Source organism: Dermochelys coriacea, chromosome 22 (genome assembly GCF_009764565.3).
Source record: "Dermochelys coriacea isolate rDerCor1 chromosome 22, rDerCor1.pri.v4, whole genome shotgun sequence".
Classification (NCBI taxonomy): domain Eukaryota; kingdom Metazoa; phylum Chordata; order Testudines; family Dermochelyidae; genus Dermochelys; species Dermochelys coriacea.
The window spans coordinates 9,909,433-9,932,251 of NC_050089.1; the positions used below are offsets into that span (position 1 = coordinate 9,909,433).

Here is a 22,819-nt window from a genome sequence, read left to right on the forward strand (position 1 = left end):
CTTCACAACATCCTCTGGCAAGGAGTTCCACAGGTTGACTGTGAGTTGTGTGGAAAAAATACTTTCTTTTGTTTGTTTTAAACCTACTGCCTATTAATTTTCAAGCTGAAAAGTCCCAGTCTTATTAATCTCTCCTCATATGGCAGCCATTCCATACTCCTAATCATTTTTATTGCCCTTTTATGAACTTTTACAATTCCATTGCTACGCTTGTGGTGTAGTGGGTTTGGTTATGCTCTGTTCCATCTCTGTGGCAGCTGCATTTGAGAGAGTGGAGATGAACTCCAAACTATAGCTTCTTAAATCAGGGCCAATGTTTATAGTGTTTTGGGGGGAATCCTTCTGGGTGATTATAAGAGATGTCCAACCTGATTTCAACTGATATGCCCCCAATACCTGTCATTTTAGATTTCAGTGACTGGAAATTACCCTTCTGCCCTTCTGTTCTGGGCATGGGCAGAGGGAGGCAGGGTGGAACTTTGGGCAGTTGTGGAATTTCCCCCACATCCACATGTGGCCTTGTTGGCCTGACTGGAGCTGCCTCCCCACACAGAAATCAAACTACGCCTATTATTCTGGGTGCAGTAGGATTCATTAAAAGGACCATGCTTCTCATCCTGCTGCCAGAGGAGCAGCTGCTTCCTATCCTGCCTCTTCCAAGAAGAAAAAAAAAGGGAAACTAAAAAAGAAAGAGGGAGAGGGAGCATTTAATGAGCATCCGCTTTTCCCAGATCTGCTCAGCTGTGACCGTGGGTGCCCTTCAGAGTTGGAGGAATATGTTGTAGGTGTTGTGGCTCCCCTCCAAGAGCAGAGAGCCCAGCCGGCTGTTGGCATTAACTGCTGGGGAACAGGCTGACACATGAGAAGAGAGGATTTTCCACTATTTCCTCCTGTTACATTAATGACCTTCAAAGCCTTCCAAACGCTAGTATTAAGCTCCTCACAGGCAGAGGACGTCCTGTGTCCTGCCAGTGGATAAATATCTCCACTCTCCTCCCCCCGGCTTTATTTTGGGGCTGGCACGGCTGAGGCTCCCATCTCCAGCTCTCCTCGCACAGCTGCCATGTAAGTGCAGACGGGGAAGAATAAATGCAAAGCGCCTCATCTTTCGGCTGACCCTGGAGCACGCGGTGAAAAGCCCCAGGCAAGGGAAACGTCCCAGCCGATCAAACCAACGGCCCGTGGTGCGACGTGCAAGCGCCAAGTTCTTGCCGCTCTGTTGGCGGTGGCCGGAGATGAGACCCGAGCGCCGGCTGCAGCACAACCCCGGCGGGGTGACTTGCGGAGCGAGCAGACGCGCTTATGCAGCGGGCTGAGCGCTTGGGCTTGTTCCAGAAGAGGGGCCTCGCTGCTCCGATCGGGTGGAGCTGCAGGGAGCGAGGAGCGGGGATGCGCCCTAGCTATTAGCTGGGAAGCTTTGGCCTTAGCGTTAGTCTGGAGGGAGGCCTCGCTTTGCCTAGAAGGATGCTGGGGCGGGCGGGAGCGCAGGGCAGGTAAAGCCGCCGCAGATACTGGGCTCTCCCGGGGAGCTGCTGCCTGCCGGCGGGTCTGTCTCTGGGGCTGGGAGAGGCAGGGAGGTGCCCGCTCGGGCTCGGGGCGGGGGAGGCGGGGAACGTCGCGCCTCCAGCCGGCGGATCCCAGCCCCGGGGCGCGGCCCGGCCCCCGCCGGCTCCGGGGCGGATCTGATTTGGGAAGGGGGCCCCCCCACCCCGGCCCTGGCGGTCCCTCCGGCACGCAGCGCACGGCCGCGGGTGCGGAGCGCGGAGCCTCCCGCTCCAGGGAGCGCCGCTCTCAGCCACGGCCGCCGACCCCGGCAGGGAGCAGGCTGCCCAGCGCCTCCGGAGCGGGGCTGTCCAGGGGTTCGCTCGGTGCGGGGGGTAGCGATCCGGCCGCCGGGAGACCTGTCCGTGGTGCTGACGCCAGCCCCCTTTGGGGCTCCCGCCAGCTTCTTGCATGGATTTCTCGCCCCACGAAGACGGCATCTTAAAATCACACTGAGCTCCCTGCTCCCACACCCGCCTCCCCGTGTCCCTAGCTTGATCCCGGCGGAGCGGTCACAGCAGACAAGCACGGATCGGCTGGCAGCCTGATTTCCTGTTGCACTGGGCACAGGCGAAGGATCCTTTTTGGAAAGAGCCTTTATCCAGCCTGAGACCCATTCCCCCGCTGGGAATCATGGCTGCTCTGGCAGCGGGTTCCTGTCTCTCTTCAGTCCTGTTGGTTATATGGGGTAGGTGCCTCCATTCTTTGTGGGGTTGGCTCGGGTTCCTCCAAGCAACTCTGAGCTTGGCTGTTTCTCTAAAGACATGCTTCTCCCAGAGAGCCGCCTCTCACGCGGGCTCAAATAAAATCCAGCCTTAACAGAGGCTTTTAGTTCGGTTGACAGAGAGAAGGAAATGGCATTGATATTAAGTTAACTGCATCAATTAGGGTATAATTAAGTGGCCTTATCACAGAAACCGTGTTTTTCTATAGTGATTGTGTGCGCTTTACTTATTCTTCTTTACTCTTGTTTTCAAATACTATATATGTTGATTTAACATTGAGTTGTTCCTGAGGGCTGAAAGCACGTAAACGTAAAGCATGCAGACCGTATGGATTGATGTGTGCTTCATGTAAATCAAAGAGAATTTTTGTTGCAATTATTTCAATTTACTTATGAAATCAGAGAATTTTTATTGCAATTATTTCAATGTATTTATGAAAGCTAGAGGGTTGGTTGTTGCTGCTTTTACAAATGTGGCTATACTGTTTTTTCGGTATTTTTTGGAAATGTCTCATTGGTGCCAAGAAATGTCCAACATGTTCTTTGGATTTTCCCACGAGTGCTTAGGCCAATGGTGCTGTCAACAGTCTGAATGGGAAATTACCAGTGGGAACTAGTCATGCTAGTCCCAATGTTTACCCTAGAGCAACACAGTATTGAAATCCTGGCTTAATGAAGCTATATCTATATAATTGGGGCACACATATGGGCTGCAACAGATCACTCTTCAAACCCCCCCGCCACGCTTTTAGCAGGCAGAAAGGTTTGACCCTTGCAGTCATTTCTAACCCTATGATTCTATGAAAGGGGATTTGAACCAATAACTTTTCACGGCCCACCTAAGAAGCTAGCCTAGAGAGGGAGTCTCACCCGTTATCTGGCTGAAATAATATTTAATTAAAGTGGTATGGCTTCAAGAGGCAACCCAGAGGGTGCCCCCATCACTGTAGCCCAGGACCCAATGATTAGGGCGCTCACCCGGGCGGTAGGTGAGCCCTTTTCAAATCCCTTCTCCTCATCAGTCAGAGGGGGAAATTAAGAACATAAGAACGGCCATACTGGATCAGACCAATGATGCATCTAGCCCAGTATCGTGTCTTCCGACGTCTGGCCAATACCAGATGATTCCAAGGCAATGAATAGAAGAGGGCAATTATCAAACGATCCGTCCTCTGTCGGTCACTCCCAGCATCTGGCAAGAGCTTAAGGATGTCCAGAGCACGGGGCTGCATCTCTGACCATGTTGGCTAATAGCCACTGATGGACCCATTCACCACAAACTTTCTAATTCCTTTTTTGAACCCACTTGCAGTTTTGGCCTACCCCATATCAATTGGCAACCACTTCCACAGGCTGACTGTGCATTGCATGAAGAAGTATTGTGTTTGGTTTGTTTTAAACCTGTTGCCTACTAATTTCACAAAAAGAAAAGGAGTACTTGTGGCACCTTAGAGACTAACAAATTTATTAGAGCATAAGCTTTCGTGAGCTACAGCTCACTTCATCGATGAAGTGAGCTGTAGCTCACGAAAGCTTATGCTCTAATAAATTTGTTAGTCTCTAAGGTGCCACAAGTACTCCTTTTCTTTTTGCGAATACAGACTAACACGGCTGCTACTCTGAAACCTACTAATTTCAGTGGGTGATGCCTGGTGCATGGTGTGAAGGGGCAAATAACACATCCTTATTCACTTTCTCCACTGCATTCGTGATTGTACAGACCTCTATCATAGCCAAGCTTAACTGTCTCATTTCCAAGCTGAACATGAAGCAGGGCCCCCCTCCCTCCACATCACAGGCGAGGCCCCTGACCACAAAGGTTAAAAGTTACATGGGGGAACTCTGCCGCCTTCTCCCTGGGCTGTTTTGTGGAGCGTTCAGCCGGTCCCTAACCAGCTCACACTAAATGGGTTAGGCTCCTAAGTCACCTGAGGGGTTCATGGCCGTGGCTGGCAAGCAGAGGGCGGTACCTGGGAGGGGAAGACGCTGGGTCAATTTCCTTCTCCCCGCCTGATGAGTGCCGGGGAGTTGAAGAGGGCTCTGCATTCTCTCCAGCGTGAGCCCCAATACTGAAGTAAAGGACCGCCTGAGGAGACTTGCTTGTTGTAGCTTGTCGGGGCTGTGCCACTTTCATTAAGTGGTAACTGGCCAGCCTTGCCGCATGAATCCCTCTGCAGTCCAGGGTTTGGGTACTTACCCAGTGCGTGGATGGTGCTAGTTCAACTTTTCCCCCAGCTTGCTGAGGAGGGACTTGAATAGCATGTTGAATGTGAATATCCAGCTGCTGGATTCATAGGTGTTCTGTGGGTTGCCTCACTTTTTTTCTACTGAAGCTGTTCCACTTACATTCTATGTTCATGGGGCCACAAACTCACCAAACTGCCCTGTGTAGGCTAGTGGTTGGGGTGTGCACTCAGCGTGTGAGTGGTTGGGGTTCAAAGCTCCTTTTTTCTTGTTGAGACAGGTATTTGAACCTTGATCTCCTGCCTCTCAGGTGAATGGCCTAAGTGCTGGGCTAGGAGGTTTTCCTATGTGGGGACTCTCTGTAATGAAAGTGACCCTCCTTCAACAGAAAAGACAAACTAATTGAGTCAAAAACACAGAACAAGCAGGTCTGGGTAGTCTAGTGGTTGAAGGGTGTGCCCAGCATGTGGGAGGTTGGTGGTTCCTATCCCATTTCTTCTTGAAGAGAAGTGAGCTGAGCACTTATCTTTCCACCGAAGGGCCTAAGTGCCTGGCTAGGAGGTGGATGTGGGCCAGAGGATGTGGGCTCTCCCTCTGTCTTTTCTGTTGCAAGTGGGCCCCTTTCAGTAACTATTACATGAGAATTGGGCCAGTACTTCTCCGTGACTCTCTTGGTGGCCCTGTGGGTTGGCTGTTTGTCCCTGAAACCAGTGAGCTGCTGGTGCAAACCTCCTTTCTGTTTGTTGAGAAGGGTTGGGACCTTGATCTCTTGCCTCGCAAGTTTTCCACTTTAACTATATATTAACCGGGGTGAGGTAAGCTCTCAAGTCCCTCTACAGTACGGGGGTTAGGGTGCTCGCTTGGATTGGATTTTGGGTGACCCTGGTTCAAATCCCCATTATGTTGGTTGAGAAGGGGTGGATGTCTCAATCTCTTACTGCTCAAGCCTTCCACTTCAATTATATATTAACCGGGGCAAGCTAAGCTCTCAAGTCCCTCTATGGTATGGGGGTTAGGATGCTCGCTTAGATTGTGGGTGACCCTGGTTCAAATCCCCACTGTGTTGGTTGAGAAGGGGTGGGTGTCTCAATCTCTTATTGCTCAAGCCTTCCACTTTAACTATATATTAACCGGGGCAAGCTAAGCGTTTAAGTCCCTCTACGGTACGGGGGTTAGGGTGCTTGCTTGGATTGTGGGTGACCCTAGTTCAAATCCCCACGGTGTTGGTTGAGAATGGTTGGGTGTCTCAATCTCTTATTGCTCAAGCCTTCCATTTTAACTCTATATTAACCGGGGCCACCAAACCTCTCAAGTCCCTCTATGGTACGGGGGTTAGGGTGCTCGCTTGGATTGCGGGAGACCCTGGTTCACATCCCCGCTCTGCAGGACAGGAGGGCTGCTGCTGGCTGAGAGCCACCCCCTCCTACCTGAGCAAGAGGCCTGCCACAGGGCCTCTTGCTTTTTTAATTCAACAGGACATGCCCCAAAACGGTAAAACCCCCCTCTCACTCTTGTCCACCGTGATCAGGATACACGCCCAGGTTGTGGCAGACCCCAGGGCACTCCCCTGCTCTTTTGAGGGGTGTGAACTGGGGGCCGCCACCTCCTGGGGAGAGTCACTGGCGAGCGATCCCTGTCCGAATCCCCTCTCCGTCCCAAGAAGACAACGGCCTCTTAAGAAAGAGAGGGGGTTCGGACAAGGATGGCCCACCCTAAAGGACGGTCGCCTAGGAGGCAGGAAATCCCTGTGCAAATCCCTGCTGAACAGACAGCTGGGGGATTTGAACCAGGATCTCCTACAACCCAGGCGAGTATCCTAACCACTGGACTAGAGAGTGAGGGTAGGCGGGAGGCCGGCCCAGAGCCCATTTAACTAAAGTGAACCAGCTTCAACAGGCAAGAAGAAGGCAGGCAACCCCCTCGCTAATACAGGAAGGTCCAGGGGGACACATACGGCGAGGTTCGAACCCACCATCTCCGGCACCCCAGGCACATAGCGTGACCACCAGCCCACAGCGGGTGCTGTGTCGGGAGGAGGGCCACATACCATTTAATTAAAGCGGAACAGCTTTGAAAGGCAAGAAGGAAGGCACCCCCAACGTTACCCAAGAAAGAGAAGAGCACGCGCACCGGGGGAGATTTGAACCCACAGCTCCCCCCATCCCAGGCACACAGGCTAACCATCAGCCTATGGAGGGAACCATGGTGGCCTGAGGCCCGACAACCATTTAATTAAAGTGGAACAGCTTCCACAGGCAAGAGGGAGGCAGCCCCCAATGCAGAACCCCAAAAGCAGGGAACACCCACCAGGCCCGCATTAGAGACTGCTCTCAAGCCCTTCTTAGCATCCACAGAGGGAGAGGGCAGGGGAATCGAACACACAGCACCCACATCCCACACGCACGACCCAACCACTGGACCAGGGAAGGAGGGATGGCTCTGGCTTTGCCCAAACGATAGATAATGAATGTGGAACACCTTCTGCGGGCCAAAAGCACGGGACCTGCCCACCCCAGAACGGCTGGGGAGATCCTTTCAGAGGCCCTTGCAACAGGCAAAGAGGATTTGAATTCACAGCGGCCACAAGCCAACCCAGTAGCCTAATCCCTGGACTACACAGGAAGGTGCTGGGGCGGCTGACACAAATAATAGTTCATTAAAGTTGAACAGCTTCACGAGCAAGAGGAAGGGCGCACAAGACCCCTGCATCGTTAGAGCCGTGGAACCACAGACCATAGATGGGCTGTAAGAAAGCCCTCCCAACCAGGAGAAGGGGGATTTGAACGAGCCATCCTCATAGTCCCTCTGTGAAGCCTAACCACGGGATCAGAGAGGGAGCCACTGCCTTTAACTACTCCCAGCCACCTGTCATTAAAGAGTAACAGCTTCAACTGCGGGTGCTCCCATCGCTGTAGCCCAGGACCCAATGATTAGGGCACTCACCCGGGCCGTAGGTGAGCCCTTGGCAAATCCTTTGGGCTCATCAGGCAGCGGGGAGAGTTAAGAACGTGAATGGCCATAATGCATCAGATCCACGGCCCAGCTAGCCCACTCTCCTGCCTTCCCAGAGCGGCCAATGCCGGCTGCTTCAAAGGCAGTGAACAGAAAAGGCCAATTATCAAGTGATCTGTCCCGTCGGGCCCCCCTCCCAGCAGCTGGCAGTCAGTGGGCGAAGGATGCCAGGACCACAGGGCTGCATCACTGACCGTCTTGGCTAATAGCCACGGATGGACCCATTCACCATGCACTTTCTCGGTCTTTTTTTGAATCCACTTACAGCTTTGGCCCACCCCACATCCACTGGCAACAAGTTCCACAGCCTGACCATGCATGGCGGGGAGAAGTCCTGCCTTTGGTTTGGGCTAAATCTGCTGCCTGCTCATGTCAGCGGGTGACCCCCCCCCGGTTCTTGCATTGCGTGAAGGGGTACATAACACGTCCCGATTCACGTTCTCCACCCCAGTCATGACTGGCTAGCCCTCTATCAGATCCAACCTTAACTGTCCCTTTTCCCAGCTGACCCTGAAGCACACTCCCCTCCCCCCAACCTCCATCACAGGCAAGGCCCCCTAACCACGAGGTTAAAACTTACACGGGGGACCTCTGCCTCCTTCCCCTGGGCTGTTTTGTGGAGCGTTCGGCTCGTCCCTAACCAACTCACACTAAATGGGTTAGGCACGTAAGTCACCTGAGGGGTTCCTAGCCGTGGCTGGCAAGCAGAGGTTGGGAGGGGAAGACTCTGGGTCAATTTCCTTCTCCCCGCCTGATGAGCAGGGAGTTGAAGAGGGCTCTGCATTCTCTCCAGCGTGAGCCCCAATACTGAAGTAAAGGACCGCCTGAGGAGACTTGCTTGTTGTAGCTTGTCGGGGCTGTGCCACTTTCATTAAGTGGTAACTGGCCAGCCTTGCCGCATGAATCCCTCTGTAGTCCAGTGGTTTGGGCACTTACCCAGCGTGTGGGTGATGCCGGTTCAACTCCTCCCCCAGCTTGCTGAGGAAGGACTTAACCAGCCATCTCCCTGCTCGCAAGTGAGTATCCAGTTTCTGGACTAAGAGGGATTCTCCCAGGGCGCTTGGGCCCCTGTGCCTTTTATTCTGCGGAAGCTGTTCCACTTACATGACATATTCATGGGGCCAGCAGCCCACCCAACAGCCCACTGTAGTCTGGTGGGTGTGGTGTTTGCCCAGCATATGGGAGGTGGGGGTTCAAAGCCCCTTTCTTCTTGCTGAGAAGGGATTTGAACCTTGATCTCCTGCCTCTCAGGTGAATGTCCTAAGTGCTGGGCTAGGAGGTTTTCCTATGTGGGGGCTCTCTCAGTCTTTTCTGTGGAAGGAGGGTCACTTTGGTTATATATTCATTGGGCCAAACACAGAACAAGCAGGTCTGGGTAGTCTAGTGGTTGGAGGGTGTGCCCAGCATGTGGGAGGTTGGTGGTTCCTATCCCATTTCTTCTTGAAGAGAAGTGAGCTGAGCACTTATCTTTCCGCCTAAGTGCCTGGCTAGTGGGATGTGGGCTCTCCCTCTGTCTTTTCTGTTTCAAGTGGGCCCCTTTCAATAACTATTACATGAGAATTGGGCCAGTGCTTCTCCGTGACTCTCTTGGTGGCCCTGTGGGTTGGCTGCTTGTCCCTGAAACCAGTGAGCTGCTGGTTCAAACCCCCTTTCTGTTTGTTGAGAAGGGTTGGGACCTTGATCTCTTGCCTCGCAAGTGTTCCACTTTAACTATATATTAACCGGGGTGAGGTAAGCTCTCAAGTCCCTCTACAGTACGGGGGTTAGGGTGCTCGCTTGGATTGTGGGTGATGCTGGTTCAAATCCCTGCTGTGTTGGTTGAGAAGGGTTGGATGTCTCAATTTCTTATTGCTCAAGCCTTCCACTTTAACTATATATTAACCGGGGCAAGCTAAGCTTTCAAGTCCCTCTGCAGTACAGGGGTTAGGGTGCTCGCTTGGATTGTGGGTGACCCTAGTTCAAATCCCTACGGTGTTGGTTGATAACGGTTGGGTGTCTCAATCTCTTATTGCTCAAGCCTTCCACTTTAACTATATATTAACTGGGACGAGGTAAGCTCTCATGTTCCTCTATGGTACGGGGGGTAAGGTGTTCACCTGCTGTGTGCGTGCTCCCGCTTCAACTCCCCTGGGTGCCGAGTGAGATGCCAGGGGGTGCCTCAATCTCTTATTGCTCAAGCCTTCCATTTTAACTCTATATTAACCGGGGCGACCGAAGCTCTTAAGTCCCTCTATGGTACAGGGGTTAGGGTGCTCGCTTGGATTGCGGGAGACCCTGGTTCACATCCCCGCTCTGCAGGACAGGAGGGCTGCTGCTGGCTGAGAGCAGCCCCCTCCTACCTAAGCAAGAGGCCTGCCACAGAGCCTCTTGCTTTTTTAATTCAACAGGACATGCCCCAAAATGGTAAAACCTCCCTCTCACTCTTGTCCACCGTGATCAGGATACACGCCCAGGTTGTGGCAGACCCCAGGGCACTCCCCTGCTCTTTTGAGGGGTGTGAACTGGGGGCCGCCACCTCCTGGGGAGAGTCACTGGCGAGCGATCCCTGTCCGAATCCCCTCTCCGTCCCAAGAAGACAACGGCCTCTTAAGAAAGAGAGGGGGTTCGGACAAGGATGGCCCACCCTAAAGGACGGTCGCCTAGGAGGCAGGAAATCCCTGTGCAAATCTCTGCTGAACAGACAGCTGGGGGATTTGAACCAGGATCTCCTACAACCCAGGCGAGTATCCTAACCACTGGACTAGAGAGTGAGAGTAGCTGTGAGACTGGCTCAAAGCATATTTAACTAAAGTGGAACAGCTTCAACAGGCAAGAAGGGAACCCCTTTACTATTACAGAAAGGTCCAGGGATATACACACACACCAGGCAAGATTCAAACTCACATCTCCGGCACCACAGGCTCATCACCTAATCACTGGACTACAGAGGAAGCCTTATTGAGCTGCTGGCCGAAATAATATTTCATGTATGTGGAACAGCTTCCACAGCCAAGAGTTATGGAGTGCCCCCCCATTGCTATCCCCCAAAGACCCAGGCACACCCACAAGGCTGCATTCAATATCTATCCACAGCCCTTCTTAAGGCAGATAGACAGCAGATGTGAACCTGCCTCTTCCACAGCCCAAGAACATAACCAAACCCCTGCACTCTAGAGGGAGTGATGTCTTTGCTTTTGCCCAAGCAATATTTAATTAATGCGGAACAACTTCAAGCTACAAGCAAAAGCAAGGAGGCACCCCATCACTCTACAGCAGAAACTAGGGCATGCACCTGGGTTGTTGGAGATAAGGCTCTTTGCAGTCCTCCATCACCGTGGGGAATTTAAACCCATGGCTCTCATAATCTAGGTGAATAGCCTAACCACAGGACTACGGAGGGAGGTGCAGGTTTTTGTCAGCCCAAATAATATTTAATTAAGGTGGATCAGCTGCAAAAGGCAAGCCCAGACCCTATGAATAGGAAAGAGGATGAAGGTAACAGTCAGTCAGTATCTTGATAGAATGAAGACATATATGATCATATACAAAGCAGACAGTACAGATGATATTGCCCGTGCCAGGGCAGCATGGGTTTACATTATGTCATAGCAGCATTTGATGAGTAGGCATCTGTAGTGCCTAGCTGCACAGAAGAGCATTCTGTCTTGTTACAGAGGGAAATATTTTACACCTGCCAATTTTTGTGTTGACCTAATTGAAAGCCTTTTTGGCTAGCATACACACCTATGAATCTGTAGTTTACCCAGATGCCAATTCTGCCCGACTCCAAGCCTCTTACGCTGAAATAAAAATGACACAACCACAAAACTGGAAGAGTTGAGCCTAGCGAACTCTAATTGTCAGATTTGGACACATCATCACCCTGAAATGTTCATACTGATTCACTTAGTGCACAATTGTTCCTAGAGGCTGGATTCAGAGGTTGTCCTAATACAGAATTCAGTAAATGCTGTAACAGCATTTTCTACATGCTCAAGTGTTAGTGGGTGGGGGAGAATATATTAGGTTGCTTTGTCTCTAAAGGAGCATTAATTACTCTAAAAAAGACTTAAAATGTGGCAAAGCAGCTGCTGCTGAGAAGAATTTGCCTGCAGCAATCACATGTTAATTATTATGTACTTATATAGTTCAGCTTGGAGAAGGAAGGTTTGTACAACTTGCCAGTTTAGACTTTTATCCATTGTCCATGAGCAGTAGGAATAAATCAGAGGATTTTCCACTGAGGTTTATTATATGTGTGATACAGGAGTGCCAGAGAGCAGTGGTAGAGTGTTTGAGGGGAAATATATAAGCCCTAGGCTAATTAAGGCATGTTTCTGTATAGACTAGGGAGGGTTGCTACAGGTTAATTGGAACACCTGTTGTCAATTAAGGCCCTGTCAGGAACCTAATAAAACCCCATGCTTCAGGCAGTCAAAGGAGGATAATAGGATGGGGGTGGGGCAGGGCAGGGCAGGGCATGGCGACTAGAACACTGAAGCAAGGGAGGCCCTCTTCCCAGTGTCTAAGGAGCAAGGGTATCCCTACCTAAAGGGGATGAGGGTAAGAAACCTGCAGGGGTTGAGAGGGGCTGGGGTGAGGAGCAGACCCCTCTCCTGCTTTTCTTCTCTATCACCTTTCTGGGCCACTGGGGGGGCTCTTGGCACCCAAGAGCAGGGGCAAGGGGTGGTGTCTTAGCCCATCCCCACAAGAAAAGTGCAGGACCTACCATATGAACATTGTCTATCTTGGCATAGTGTCCCTAATAAGAGACCTGAATAACAAATCATTTGTTTTTTTTCTCTCTCTCTCTCCGGGTGTCTCTCTCCATCTGCTGCTATTCTGTCCCCATGGTCTTCAGTTGGTGTCTGTTCTCCAGTCTGTGTGGAAGTGCCATCAGAGACGGAGGCTGTCCAAGGAACTCACATGAAGCTGCTCTGTATCTCCTGCATGAAAAGAGAAGAGGCTTCTGCAAGCACTGTGGTGGAATGGTTCTACAAGACTGAAGGGGGGAAAGATGAGCTGGTATGTATATTTGCTAACCTAACTCATGCTACCATAGCCCCTAGTGTGGGGGAAATCCCCAGGGAAGGTATAGGGGCAGGGAGGTAAAAAGGCCTGGGAGAACATTAACTTTGTTTCTGTAGTATGGTTTTTAGTGAAGGTCACACAAGGAAAATAAAAAAAGCAAGTGTAATTTGGGTTATATCTGTGTGTCACATCTGAAGTTTGATTTGAGGAAGACTGAAATGTCCAGAGGCCCCTCACACAATACTGAAGATGACAATGCTCCTTAAATTATTTAACCCCACCCTTGCCCTACAGTGGCTTCATTTATACGGCACTTCTCACCCAGAGATATCAAAGCACTTTACACACATTCTTGTAATGGTCTCCTCCTAACATCACTGATCCATACATTGAGTTGATTATTTGTCATGCTGCAGCACTCAGAAGGCCCAGCTGAGTTCAAGACCACATTGTGCAAGGTGCTGTACATATACCTAGTAAGATACAGGCCCTTTCCCAAAGAATTTACAGCCTAAATAGACAAGGCAGCTGAAGGGTGAGGGGGAAACAGGCACTGAAATGTGAACTGACTTGCCCAAAGTTATAGTTGGTCAGTGGCACGCAGAGTGCTACATTGTGCATTTTGCCTAATTTTTGTTTTGCTTTACCCTAATTACAGGAGAAGGCAGCGGCCATGTTTCCCCCAGATCCTAGATTAGGAAAGCCTAGACAGGCTGCTGACTGAGACTGCCAGAGAAACAGCCACAAGACAGTAATTTGTCTTTGCTCAAGTTTCACAATCTGACTTTGGGGTAGCTCTACAGACAGCAAAACAGGGGTGGGGCATGCATGGTTAGATTGGAGGATGGACTGCCTCAACTTGTTACCTTCTGTGATTTGCCAGTTAGCTGGCTGAATCGTCTAGATATAAATTTTGAGGCTTATGAAAGCCATGTCAGAACCAGGAATAGACCCTAGGAGTCCTAATTCCTGATCTTGGAATTTAACCTTGAGATCTCGCCTTCATGCCAAACGATTGTTCTCTATAAGCAAACCTTGTCCCATTGAAGTCCATGGAGTTATAGCCATTGAATTCACCGAGATCAGGCTTTAGCGCTACATAGCTCTGTCACCTGCCCTTTTAATGATGATGGCACAGTGACATCCTTATCAAAGTTACTCCATCTGATTCAAGAAGCATGGTTAGACAATCTCTGTGTGCTCCTTTGAATTCTGTCTGGGAGGATGATGAAACTCTCTCTCCTTCTAAATAAGTTAAAATAGATGGATGTGGATATCCTGGAAAAGAAGCAACTTATTTTTTTTTAGTCCTGAGGGCTGAATATATGCAGCTCTTGCATATTTTCATATGTGCATATGAAGAATTAGTCTGTTTCATCCAGAAAACCAAGCTAGTGGCATAGTGAGTTCCAAATACGTCCCTTCTGTTTTGGGCTCTGACCTGGAGGGACCTCTTTGAAAAATGAGGGGAATTCAGAATTGGCTTACCTGCCGAGCGCACAAATGAGTGACTCGGGGTGTTTTAATGGCATAGACTGTTGTCCATTAGGGACTCACAAGAGGGTCACCAACCTCCTAAAGCACTGCACAGTGCTTCTCGTATGTGCTTCTAATAGGTAGTCCATATGCCTGTCAGTAGAGGAGGTGAATCTGATTTGTAAACACTTGCCCCCTTTCTTGTGGGCGCAAATAGTAGTTTTGCATCCACAATTATTTGTGGGCACAAGTCAGGACATTTAGACACACAAGTACCTGCTCTATGGATACACCAAGTCCTCAAAATGACTTGAAGTGCAGAACAACTTGCACTCATAAAGCTGGGAGTGCAGAAAGGGAGGCCCAGTTCAGGGCAAGGTGAAAATAAGGCCTCCAATGCCCATGGCTGTGTAAAGAAGTCATTATGTTTATCATACCACACTTCGTTTTCTCTTGCAACACCTTTGTTTGGACTACAATTTCCAGCGCTTATCAACACTTGTTTGTATGTAACATGGTAGCATGATCCAATGGATTAAGCACTAGCCTGGGAGATAAGGGTTCCATTCCTGCCTCTGACCTGCTTTGATCTTGGACAAGTCACTTTGCCTATTGGTGCCTCCTTTCCCCCACCTGTATAATGGACATAATTCCTTTTGCCCTCTTTGTATAGTGTTTTGAGATCTCCAGATGAAGAGCACTATAGAAGTATTAACGCCTGATGCTTCAGGGAGAGAAACTCTAACCATCTGATAGTTGGGAACTGCCCCTAGCTAGAGGGGAATCCCAGGGTGGGGAGTAGGATGCACCCAACAAATGGATAGGTGACTGACGTTTTTCCCCCTTCCCCCCCGGCCCCCATTTCTCTACAGATCTATGAATACAGAAAAGTACAACATGAATTTCCAAGTCGCTTCAGTGGCCGACTACAGTGGAACGGGAGCAAAGACATGCAGGACGTGTCCATCACTGTATTAAATGTGACCTTGAATGATTCGGGGATCTACACCTGTAATGTCACCCGGGAGTTTGACTTTGAGATTCATCACCCACTCTTCACAAGCTCCAGATTGATCCATCTCACTGTGGTTGAGGAGGGTATGGAGGACTGGTGGAAATGCCTTGAATCGTTGGGTGTGACCTACCATGCCAAGTACCAAGTCTATAGCAAACCACACAATGCTCTTTTCAGTGGTATTCCTGGTGAGGGGTGGGGAAGTTGCCAACTAATAGGTCACTTGCAAATACTTCTGTTTCCCCAGCCACGCTTTCCTACAACACAACTGACACAGGCTTGGATATGAAACCCAGCACCTATTGTGCTGGCTGTATTCCCAGTTGTGGAGCTCAAAATGTGTGCTAAAAGGTGTTAAAACAAGCTGGGCTCCCCAGCAGGTCCAGGGCAGGGGAACAACCAGAGAAAATGCTGCCCAAAGCAGGGAGTGCAATGGGCTTCCTGTGGTCCAGCTCAGTGCACACACTACTCCATAGTGGCTCTCAGTTCTAGCAGGGAGAAGCAGCAGTGCGATTGACGAACTGGTGATGGCTTCCCTCCACCCCTTCTTTCCCTCCCTCCCCCACTGTGTGATCTCTCTCCATCTCCATCTGTTTCTTTCCTGCCTCCAACTGTGCATTTCTCTTTTCTTCACATGCATTGCCCCCTCAATCACTAAAATGCTGGCCGTACTCTACTGCAGTAGGAGTGGTGTCACTGACTTCGGTGGGCCAGGATTTCCACCCCATATCTGTCCTCATTGTGAATCTCTTTCCCTTCTCCCCTCCAAGTTCTGCTGTTTCTTGGCCACCATTAAAAGCGTCTTAATTCTGTAATTTCTAGTGGTTGCCTCATTACTGTGCAGAACATCTAGCAACGCATCAGGGATTAGAAAAATAGAGCACCATGAAAACAAATCAGCATCCAGGATAAGATTGGTTAAAACTGGGGTGTGCATGCACCCATGTGTGTTCTGAGCAGAACGTAATTGGAATTAGTGGCAAGCTTGAGCACATGTATATTTTATTTCCATGAGCATGCAGGGTGAAACAGCTGATGGAAGTCTCCCCATATCCAAAACCTGCCCTTCTCAGACCAGATTGCGATTCTTCCTCCACTTCTGGCAGCTGGTTTGGGGATAGGAGCAGAAGACCTCTGCTCAGATGCTGCAGTTCAAAGTGACATGCAGCTATATTGGCAGGCTCTGTCTTCATTTAGCTACAGCTTCCTAAGCTGCTTCAGAGCTATTCATTCAAATGGCAGTTGAGACCCTGCCCCCATTTACTGCAGCAGACTCAGCCTGCTGGCCTTAGTTCCAATAAGAGAGGTGCTTAAGCAGACAGTCCCTGTATCTTCTGTTGCTCATTCTTGCAGGTAACTCTGTCTTGCTGAAAACTGTAGAGGGCTGATTCTTAGAGGATGGTGCAATACAGAATGGAATCTCAGAGATCAGTGACCTATTTTAATTGTTTCCCCAACAGCTGGAGAAGATTTTACATCGGTCATATCTGAAATTATGATGTATATTCTCCTGATTTTCCTCACCTTGTGGCTGCTGATAGAAATGGTCTATTGCTACAGGAAGGTCTCCAAAGCAGAGGAGACTGTCCAGGAAAATGCGTAAGTAAAAATCCTACAGACCTCCATATCTGAGCGAGCGTCACACACGCAGCAGAAAAACCTAGGGTGTGGGACAGAGGGTTCACTAGGGGATCTGGCCACCATTAAAAGCACTTCGATCTTGTATTTTCTGTTGCCACATCTCAGAATCTTTGTGAAAGGTAGCAGGATTGAGCCTCTCCTGAGAGAGGCTAGACTAGGTTAGCAAGGAACAGTGTTACAACTCAGCATGAAGGCATGTTGGCCAAGCTGTGCATAACTGGGGTATTGTAAGGCACCTTGTCAGAAGGGGAAGGGGAGACTTTCTCAGGACCTACCTGCACTATGCCTAACTCATGATCATAAGCCTCACACACAGGTTTTTAAAGACTGAGGCAAAGACCGTTCCAGTGTGACACACCTGGGGGTGGTTCCACTATTTCTACACTGTACTTTTCCCTCCTCCATATGTATGTCAGATAACAAGGCCCTTTGTGTGCAGTGGGAGTAGGGAGAAAATATTCCTACAACTTTATCTTGGGTCAAACTCCACACCTGCCCTTGAGGAAGGAGCACACCAAAAACTCTTTTGGAAGGGGTATTCTCCGCAGTGAGCATCACCCTGCACTTTATGTGGCCAAGGGCAGTTAAGGGCTAACATGTTATAGGTGTTCAGTGCCTCAAAATCAGGAAGTTCAAAGGACGACAACTCTCAACAGGTGCTACCACTGAAGCAATACAGCTTCTGCTTGCAGCTAGCACCCACCCAGGGCTCTCTTTACCTGTGGTGAGCATTCTCTTTCGATCTGTAGGACTGACTACCTCGCCATTCCTTCGGAAAACAAGGAAAACTGCACTGTGCCCGTGGAGGAGTAGCCAAGGGTAGATGGGCCATGACCTGCAATAAGGTACACAAACTTGATATAAAACAAGGGTGTGGCTAGTGCATTGTGCACGTGGCTGATTCTGCTCCCTGACTTGTGGGACACGCTAAAACCACTGGGGAGAGGTGCAATAAAATGGGAGGGTTATGTCATCCTGACAAAAGGCTTGGAAAAATGAGGGGTGGGAAGCTATGTATCCCAGGCTTGTTTTGTGTCAAACTTCCACTGTGGCCCTTGAAGCAGTTACCCATGTATATCTTATGTGTGGATTAAGATTATTTTTAAAATCTTAATAGCAAAAGACATGGCTTTGCCCTAGCCTTGTTCTGCCAGGAATATATGCATCAATAGACACTGATGTGCCCCGCAGTAGCTGGGCCCTAATATAGTTCTCCTCGCATGCCCCTGTGAAGCAGGGCAGGGCTCCATGTTACAGATTGGGAAACTGAGGTAGAAAGACTTGCTCAAGCCTATAGTAAGGCAGGGAATTGAACCCAGTCTCCACTGTAGAGCTGCTTAGTAATTTTCCAGTGAAACATAGCTGAAGCTGGGCCTCTCAGGGGCTTGACAAGCTCCCTGCTCTGTGGGAGCCTTGGGATCTCTAAGAGAAATTGGCATTCTTGACAATTTTTTTGCATCTCCTTTCATGAACACTGTATCTTGGTGTTTCTGAAGCAAAATTTTCAGGGATCTCCAATTTGCTGGGAAATGTTGGTAAAGCTTTGGATTCTCAGTCAGAAAAAGCCAATTTGTCAATAACAATCTCCACATTTCAGCTAGTTAATCCAGAATCCCACACTAGTGCTGAACCATTCTTCCTTTGCCTGGACTATGGACAGCAGTATTCTTCTAATGCATCCTAGGTCACCAGGGAACTGAGGTCTGGCTCTGGTTGCTCTTTGGGTGTGGTTTATGCTACCCTGACCATCTCTCCCCAATTAAAACAAAAACAAAACAGTTGCTATTTCAGAAGTGTTTTGTAAACATTGCTCCCCTTTGCTATTTCCAAAAGATGCTGCATTATTCCTATTTTCAGACATAGGACTCAGAGGAAAAGTTTAGAACTCTAAGCCCCATCTGTGTTTGACTGTATGCATTGTTGCATTTTTAACAATGCAGCTATCTGTTCAGACTCTTAAGTACTGTGAGCAGAAGTAACCTCCGTTATCATGGTTCACAAGACCAGGCCTCTGATAAGGAAGCATTAATCACAAGTTGGGGGGTGGGCTTCTGTTCCTTGCAGGAACTCTGAAGTTGGAAGGACCAAGTCACTCCAGCCAGGTTTGGGAGAACTCTACGGCACCAGGAAGAAATAAGGGAAAGTGTGAACTCTCTTCCATTTGCCTTGGACATTGCACAGCCTTGACTTTGGCTTCATGACTCCATTTGCTAAAGGATTCTCCTTTGAAGCATGCTGAGCAAAGGGGGTTGGGGTGCAGGTGGCACTGCTCCTTCCTAAGTTTTGCCCCCATTCATTGAATGGCCTTGTAAATACTAGTATTTATTACCCTCACCATATTCCTTAGCAAAATATGCTAATTTGACAATGTAGTACTTAGGTATGTCATTACCCTGACACACATGGCCATCAGCAAGATCATTTTAGCATTGTGATCAACCTTTTGATAAAGCCTGAACACTTTAATTAAAAATATATATATTAATTTAAAAATATAATCCTGCTCCACCCCAATGCTTGCTATCTCTCATTCAAATGCTTGCTCTCCATGCTGCCCTGGACTGTAGGCTGCTGTTGCAAATCTAGGACAAGGATATGGAGAAGCAGAAGGCTCAAAGCAACTTAGAGCTGTGAAAAATGTACAATGGCACTCCGCATGCAGAGAATTAGTGGGCAGCAATCTACATACACAAGCTTGCTGTGCACACCCCTGCTCCTGCATAGTACAAGTTCCATAGTGTGCTTTGACCTACAGAACATTTAGCCCATGGTGGCAGGATTTACACAGCCAGTTAGCAAGGGGCAAGCTAATGTGATGTAGATTCAAGGTCCAGCTTGCTGCATGCTAAACCTCAATAGCCATGCCCTCAGGCTGTACCACTGCTAATTTAGGATTCTGTGCTATAAACTGCAACAATTCCAAGAAGTGATGTTTGTTTCATTTGGCAACTGTTTGTCAGTTCTAACTGTCTCTCTTCAACTTGCTCTGTTAACTAGTTGAGACCGGTTATTTCCATGATAAGCGAACTATCTACTGTGTGTCTTGCAACAACCCGAGGAGAGCAGCCCTGGGAGACAGTACTCCCATTTGAGGACACTTTGCCAATTTCAGGAAGAAAGTTAAAGGCCGGATTCCCTGAAGGGAGGAGAGAGAGAGAGAGTGTCTGGGTTAGGTAAGCAAGCAAATGAAACGACTGCTTATTCCCAAATGGGAAAATGAGGCAGCTTTGGAATTTTTTGGAACTTTTTATAACTAATTGAAAGTCATGGTTGGATAGTTGCACCACCTAGAGGCAAACTGTGATTTTCTCCTTTAGCCCTTAATGCATTATTTCTTGTGTAATTATTCACAATGCTGAATACTCAGTGTTAGTCTATCTATTGCAGAGCAATGCTCTTTTTAAATTTTAAGTTTCACTTATAAACAATTGCAGATACAGTAGCAAGGTGGGGGTTTTTGGCTTTATTAAATTGTGCTTGCCCATTCAGAGAAGCAGTAGTCTTAGAATCTGAGATTATTGGGGGGGGGAGCATTTGTCTATATGTAGAAGTAGCATGAGGGTGAGATGCTGCTGAATGACACTTTTCAGGAAATGGAGCTTTTGTTCCTAGCATGCATATCCCCTGCTGCAATGACTCTTCATACAGCTTGCAAGAGTTAAGATGAATCTGTTACACTGTTTGCTCCTAAATAGATAAAGCACTCACTGAGTCTGGCATGCTTTCTGCATATGGAATTCCTCTGCTTTATTCTGCATAAATTGCAGAGTATAATTGCTCTGATTTTTAAAGTTAGACAGGCTCAAACCAGAATTCTAGGTGATGGTTGTTCAGACACCCAACTAGGATCAGGAGCTGCAGGATACCCTGATTTTTTGTAAATTTAAAACCCAGTTCCAAACAGACCTGATTCACAGGGTGTCTGACACCAGTTCCCACCCAGGCTTGCATCTTGTGCCCATCTATAGATTAAGTATGCTCTATCGGCAATGCCTTAGGCTGGGCACTAGCTTCTTAGAACCCAGTGTTTTAAAATGGAGGAAGAACCCTCTTATTTAGGTGGTTGGAAGTATTTTTTTTTTCTCTAGGCCATTTTATTCAGCCTAAAATACTATGGGAGGAATACTAACCCTCAATCTATAACAGTAGAAGCTAGAGCAGAGGAAGCACATCATGACTCCAGGATTCCATGCTTGACGGTGACACTCCCTGTGCAGTGGGAGTTTAGGCGAGTCACTTAACCTAGTCAGTTGTTAAAGCTCCTTGACAGCCCCCTTAGAGTAAATGAAAGGCCATGTTTTAGTCTCCACCCCTTTCTGATTTTCTAAACTAACCAGATGCTTTTTTGTGCGTCTTACCCTGTAATTTGTGAAGTGCTCCTATAGATGGACATTGCTACCTTTGGTATTTTTAGATAGGGGAAACCTGTTTGTTGGGAAAGCTGTATTAGGACTTCCGATTGAAGGGGGGTGGCAGGAATGAGATGGTATTGCCTCACAGCACAATTAAAGATGTGTCTTCTGGGAGCATGATTCTCTTCTCTCTTCCCCCCCCCCCCCCCCCCCCCGGCATCAGGAAAGACCCCTCTGTGTATATGGAAATAAGAGACTTAGAATTAGGTAGGACAATTTAAAAAAAGCACTCAACTCAAAAGTCACTGTCATTTGTTCAATTTTTTTTATTCATAATGTATTTTCCATTGTTCTAGCTACTTTACATTGAGATTTGGCTGTGTAGCCTTTATAATTCCTAGTTTCCTAGCAAGTAAGTATCTTATCACACCTTGCGCACAGCGCAAAGTTTATTACAGTTACAGAGCCAAACACAGTTAGCCAGACAATGTCTCAAAACACAACTGCTGTTCCTTCTGCATGTGGTCCAGCCCCAGAGTTTGTGTTGCCACCACAGACCATTCAACAAGACAGAGGTGAGTCTTGACCTGTATCTCTCCCTCCCAGTTTAGAGTTATTACTCAGAGGGGAAAGCGCCCACCTTAGGGATGATCGTACAACCCACTCTTGTTGATGTGAATCACTCCTTACTCAAACAGGATTATTTGAAAGAGTAAGGATTACTCACCTGAATCAGGGTTGCAGGATCCATGCCCTTGTGTGGGGAAAGATAGATCAGGAATGTAGCAGCACTCTTTGGCCATGGAGTTTTTGAGGTGTGAGCCGTGGGGGGGGGGGGAAATGCATTGCAACCTGCCAGTAACATTGCAGAAGTGCCATTAGTGTACAGTAGCAAGAGTGCAGGTTGGTGCTTCTATGTTTGTTTTGTTAAGTGTTTAAAGGAGGAGGGAGACATGTGGGCTCCCAACCCATCTCGAGGAATGATACAGATGTGGCACAAACTCCATCCTTTCACTGAATAAAGTTGCTGTTTCTTAGCAGCAGCAGTCACCAGTCTCCCACATTCAAGTGCTGCTAGGACAAATTAGACTGTGCTTGGAAATAGAACTTGCCTGCACAGCTTCAGATGCTGCTTTTTTGTAACTCAAAAGATCAGCTTCAGGAAGCTGGCCCTTTAATGTTAGCAATGAAACTGACCAAACTGAGTGAGGTAACAAATTGTCAGAGGAGGAGGAGCCTCCCTGAGCCATGTGCAAATACAATTCCTTCATCAGAAGGAAAGTCCTTTCCCCACCAAAATAAAACACATTCATTTCATAGCATAACACAAACTGCTACAAGGAATGACCAGCATCAGGTCAGTCCATCTCAGACAGAGGGAGAGTAGGATAGAAAAGTGATTGTCCTGCAGCAGATAGGTGAGGGAGGGGAGAAAATGGAGCCATGTAAGCACTGTAGCTGCAGAATGTGTTTTGGGGGCCAGCTCTCCTTGTGTAGATAAGGGAATGTTCAGCTATGGCTGAGCAAGTGGAGGGGGAGAGCATCCCACTGTTTTGGCTGGTTTGCACATCTAGAAAAAAAGCATGTTATGGCACAAGAGATTCACCTATGCTTTAGAAACTGCAAGCAGCGAGCACAAACTGAGACAGGGCATGAACATTCAGTACAGTTCTCTCCTGCAAACACTACATCACAGTAGTCGTTTCTCAGACTAGTTATTCCAGACACTTTAGTCTAGGGGTTTCCACCTACAGTCTTGTTTAAATAAGAACATGGCAGTAATTTCACACCCAGTACCCTCCCACTTCTCAAAACCTCCAGCCAGGTTCCATTCTACTACACCAAGAAGCCATCAGTGGTAGC

The 22,819-nt window shown here is 48.5% G+C and overlaps 1 protein-coding gene across 4 annotated transcripts; it reads left to right on the forward strand.

Annotated features, from left to right (window-relative positions):
- The first annotated feature begins 1,314 nt into the window (after window positions 1–1,314).
- On the forward strand, window positions 1,315–21,784 carry SCN3B (sodium voltage-gated channel beta subunit 3). 4 transcript variants are annotated; one of them, XM_038380512.2, is made up of 7 exons: window positions 1,315–1,493; window positions 2,036–2,230; window positions 12,303–12,466; window positions 14,821–15,046; window positions 16,424–16,562; window positions 17,354–17,449; window positions 18,669–21,784. In XM_038380512.2, exons 2-6 carry the CDS (start codon window positions 2,176–2,178, stop codon window positions 17,415–17,417), a joined length of 648 nt encoding a protein of 215 aa, XP_038236440.1. In that variant the 5' UTR covers window positions 1,315–1,493; window positions 2,036–2,175; the 3' UTR covers window positions 17,418–17,449; window positions 18,669–21,784. The 4 variants fall into 4 exon arrangements, with proteins under 4 accessions (XP_038236440.1, XP_038236439.1, XP_038236436.2 ...); XM_038380511.2 differs by having other exon boundaries at window positions 1,411–2,230; XM_038380508.2 differs by lacking the exon at window positions 1,315–1,493 and having other exon boundaries at window positions 1,720–2,230; window positions 14,821–15,151.
- The last annotated feature ends 1,035 nt before the right edge of the window (window positions 21,785–22,819 follow it).

What these genes read in the sequence shown, in the direction of transcription:
- SCN3B (XM_038380508.2), top strand. Translation starts at nt 2,176, where the DNA reads ATGGCTGCTCTGGCAGCGGGTTCCTGTCTCTCTTCAGTCCTGTTGGTT. An exon ending in AAGGGGGGAAAGATGAGCTG is followed by an intron (nt 12,467 to 14,820) that starts GTATGTATATTT and finishes ATTTCTCTACAG; the next exon opens with ATCTATGAATACAGAAAAGT. An exon ending in GAGACTGTCCAGGAAAATGC is followed by an intron (nt 16,563 to 17,353) that starts GTAAGTAAAAAT and finishes TTCGATCTGTAG; the next exon opens with GACTGACTACCTCGCCATTC.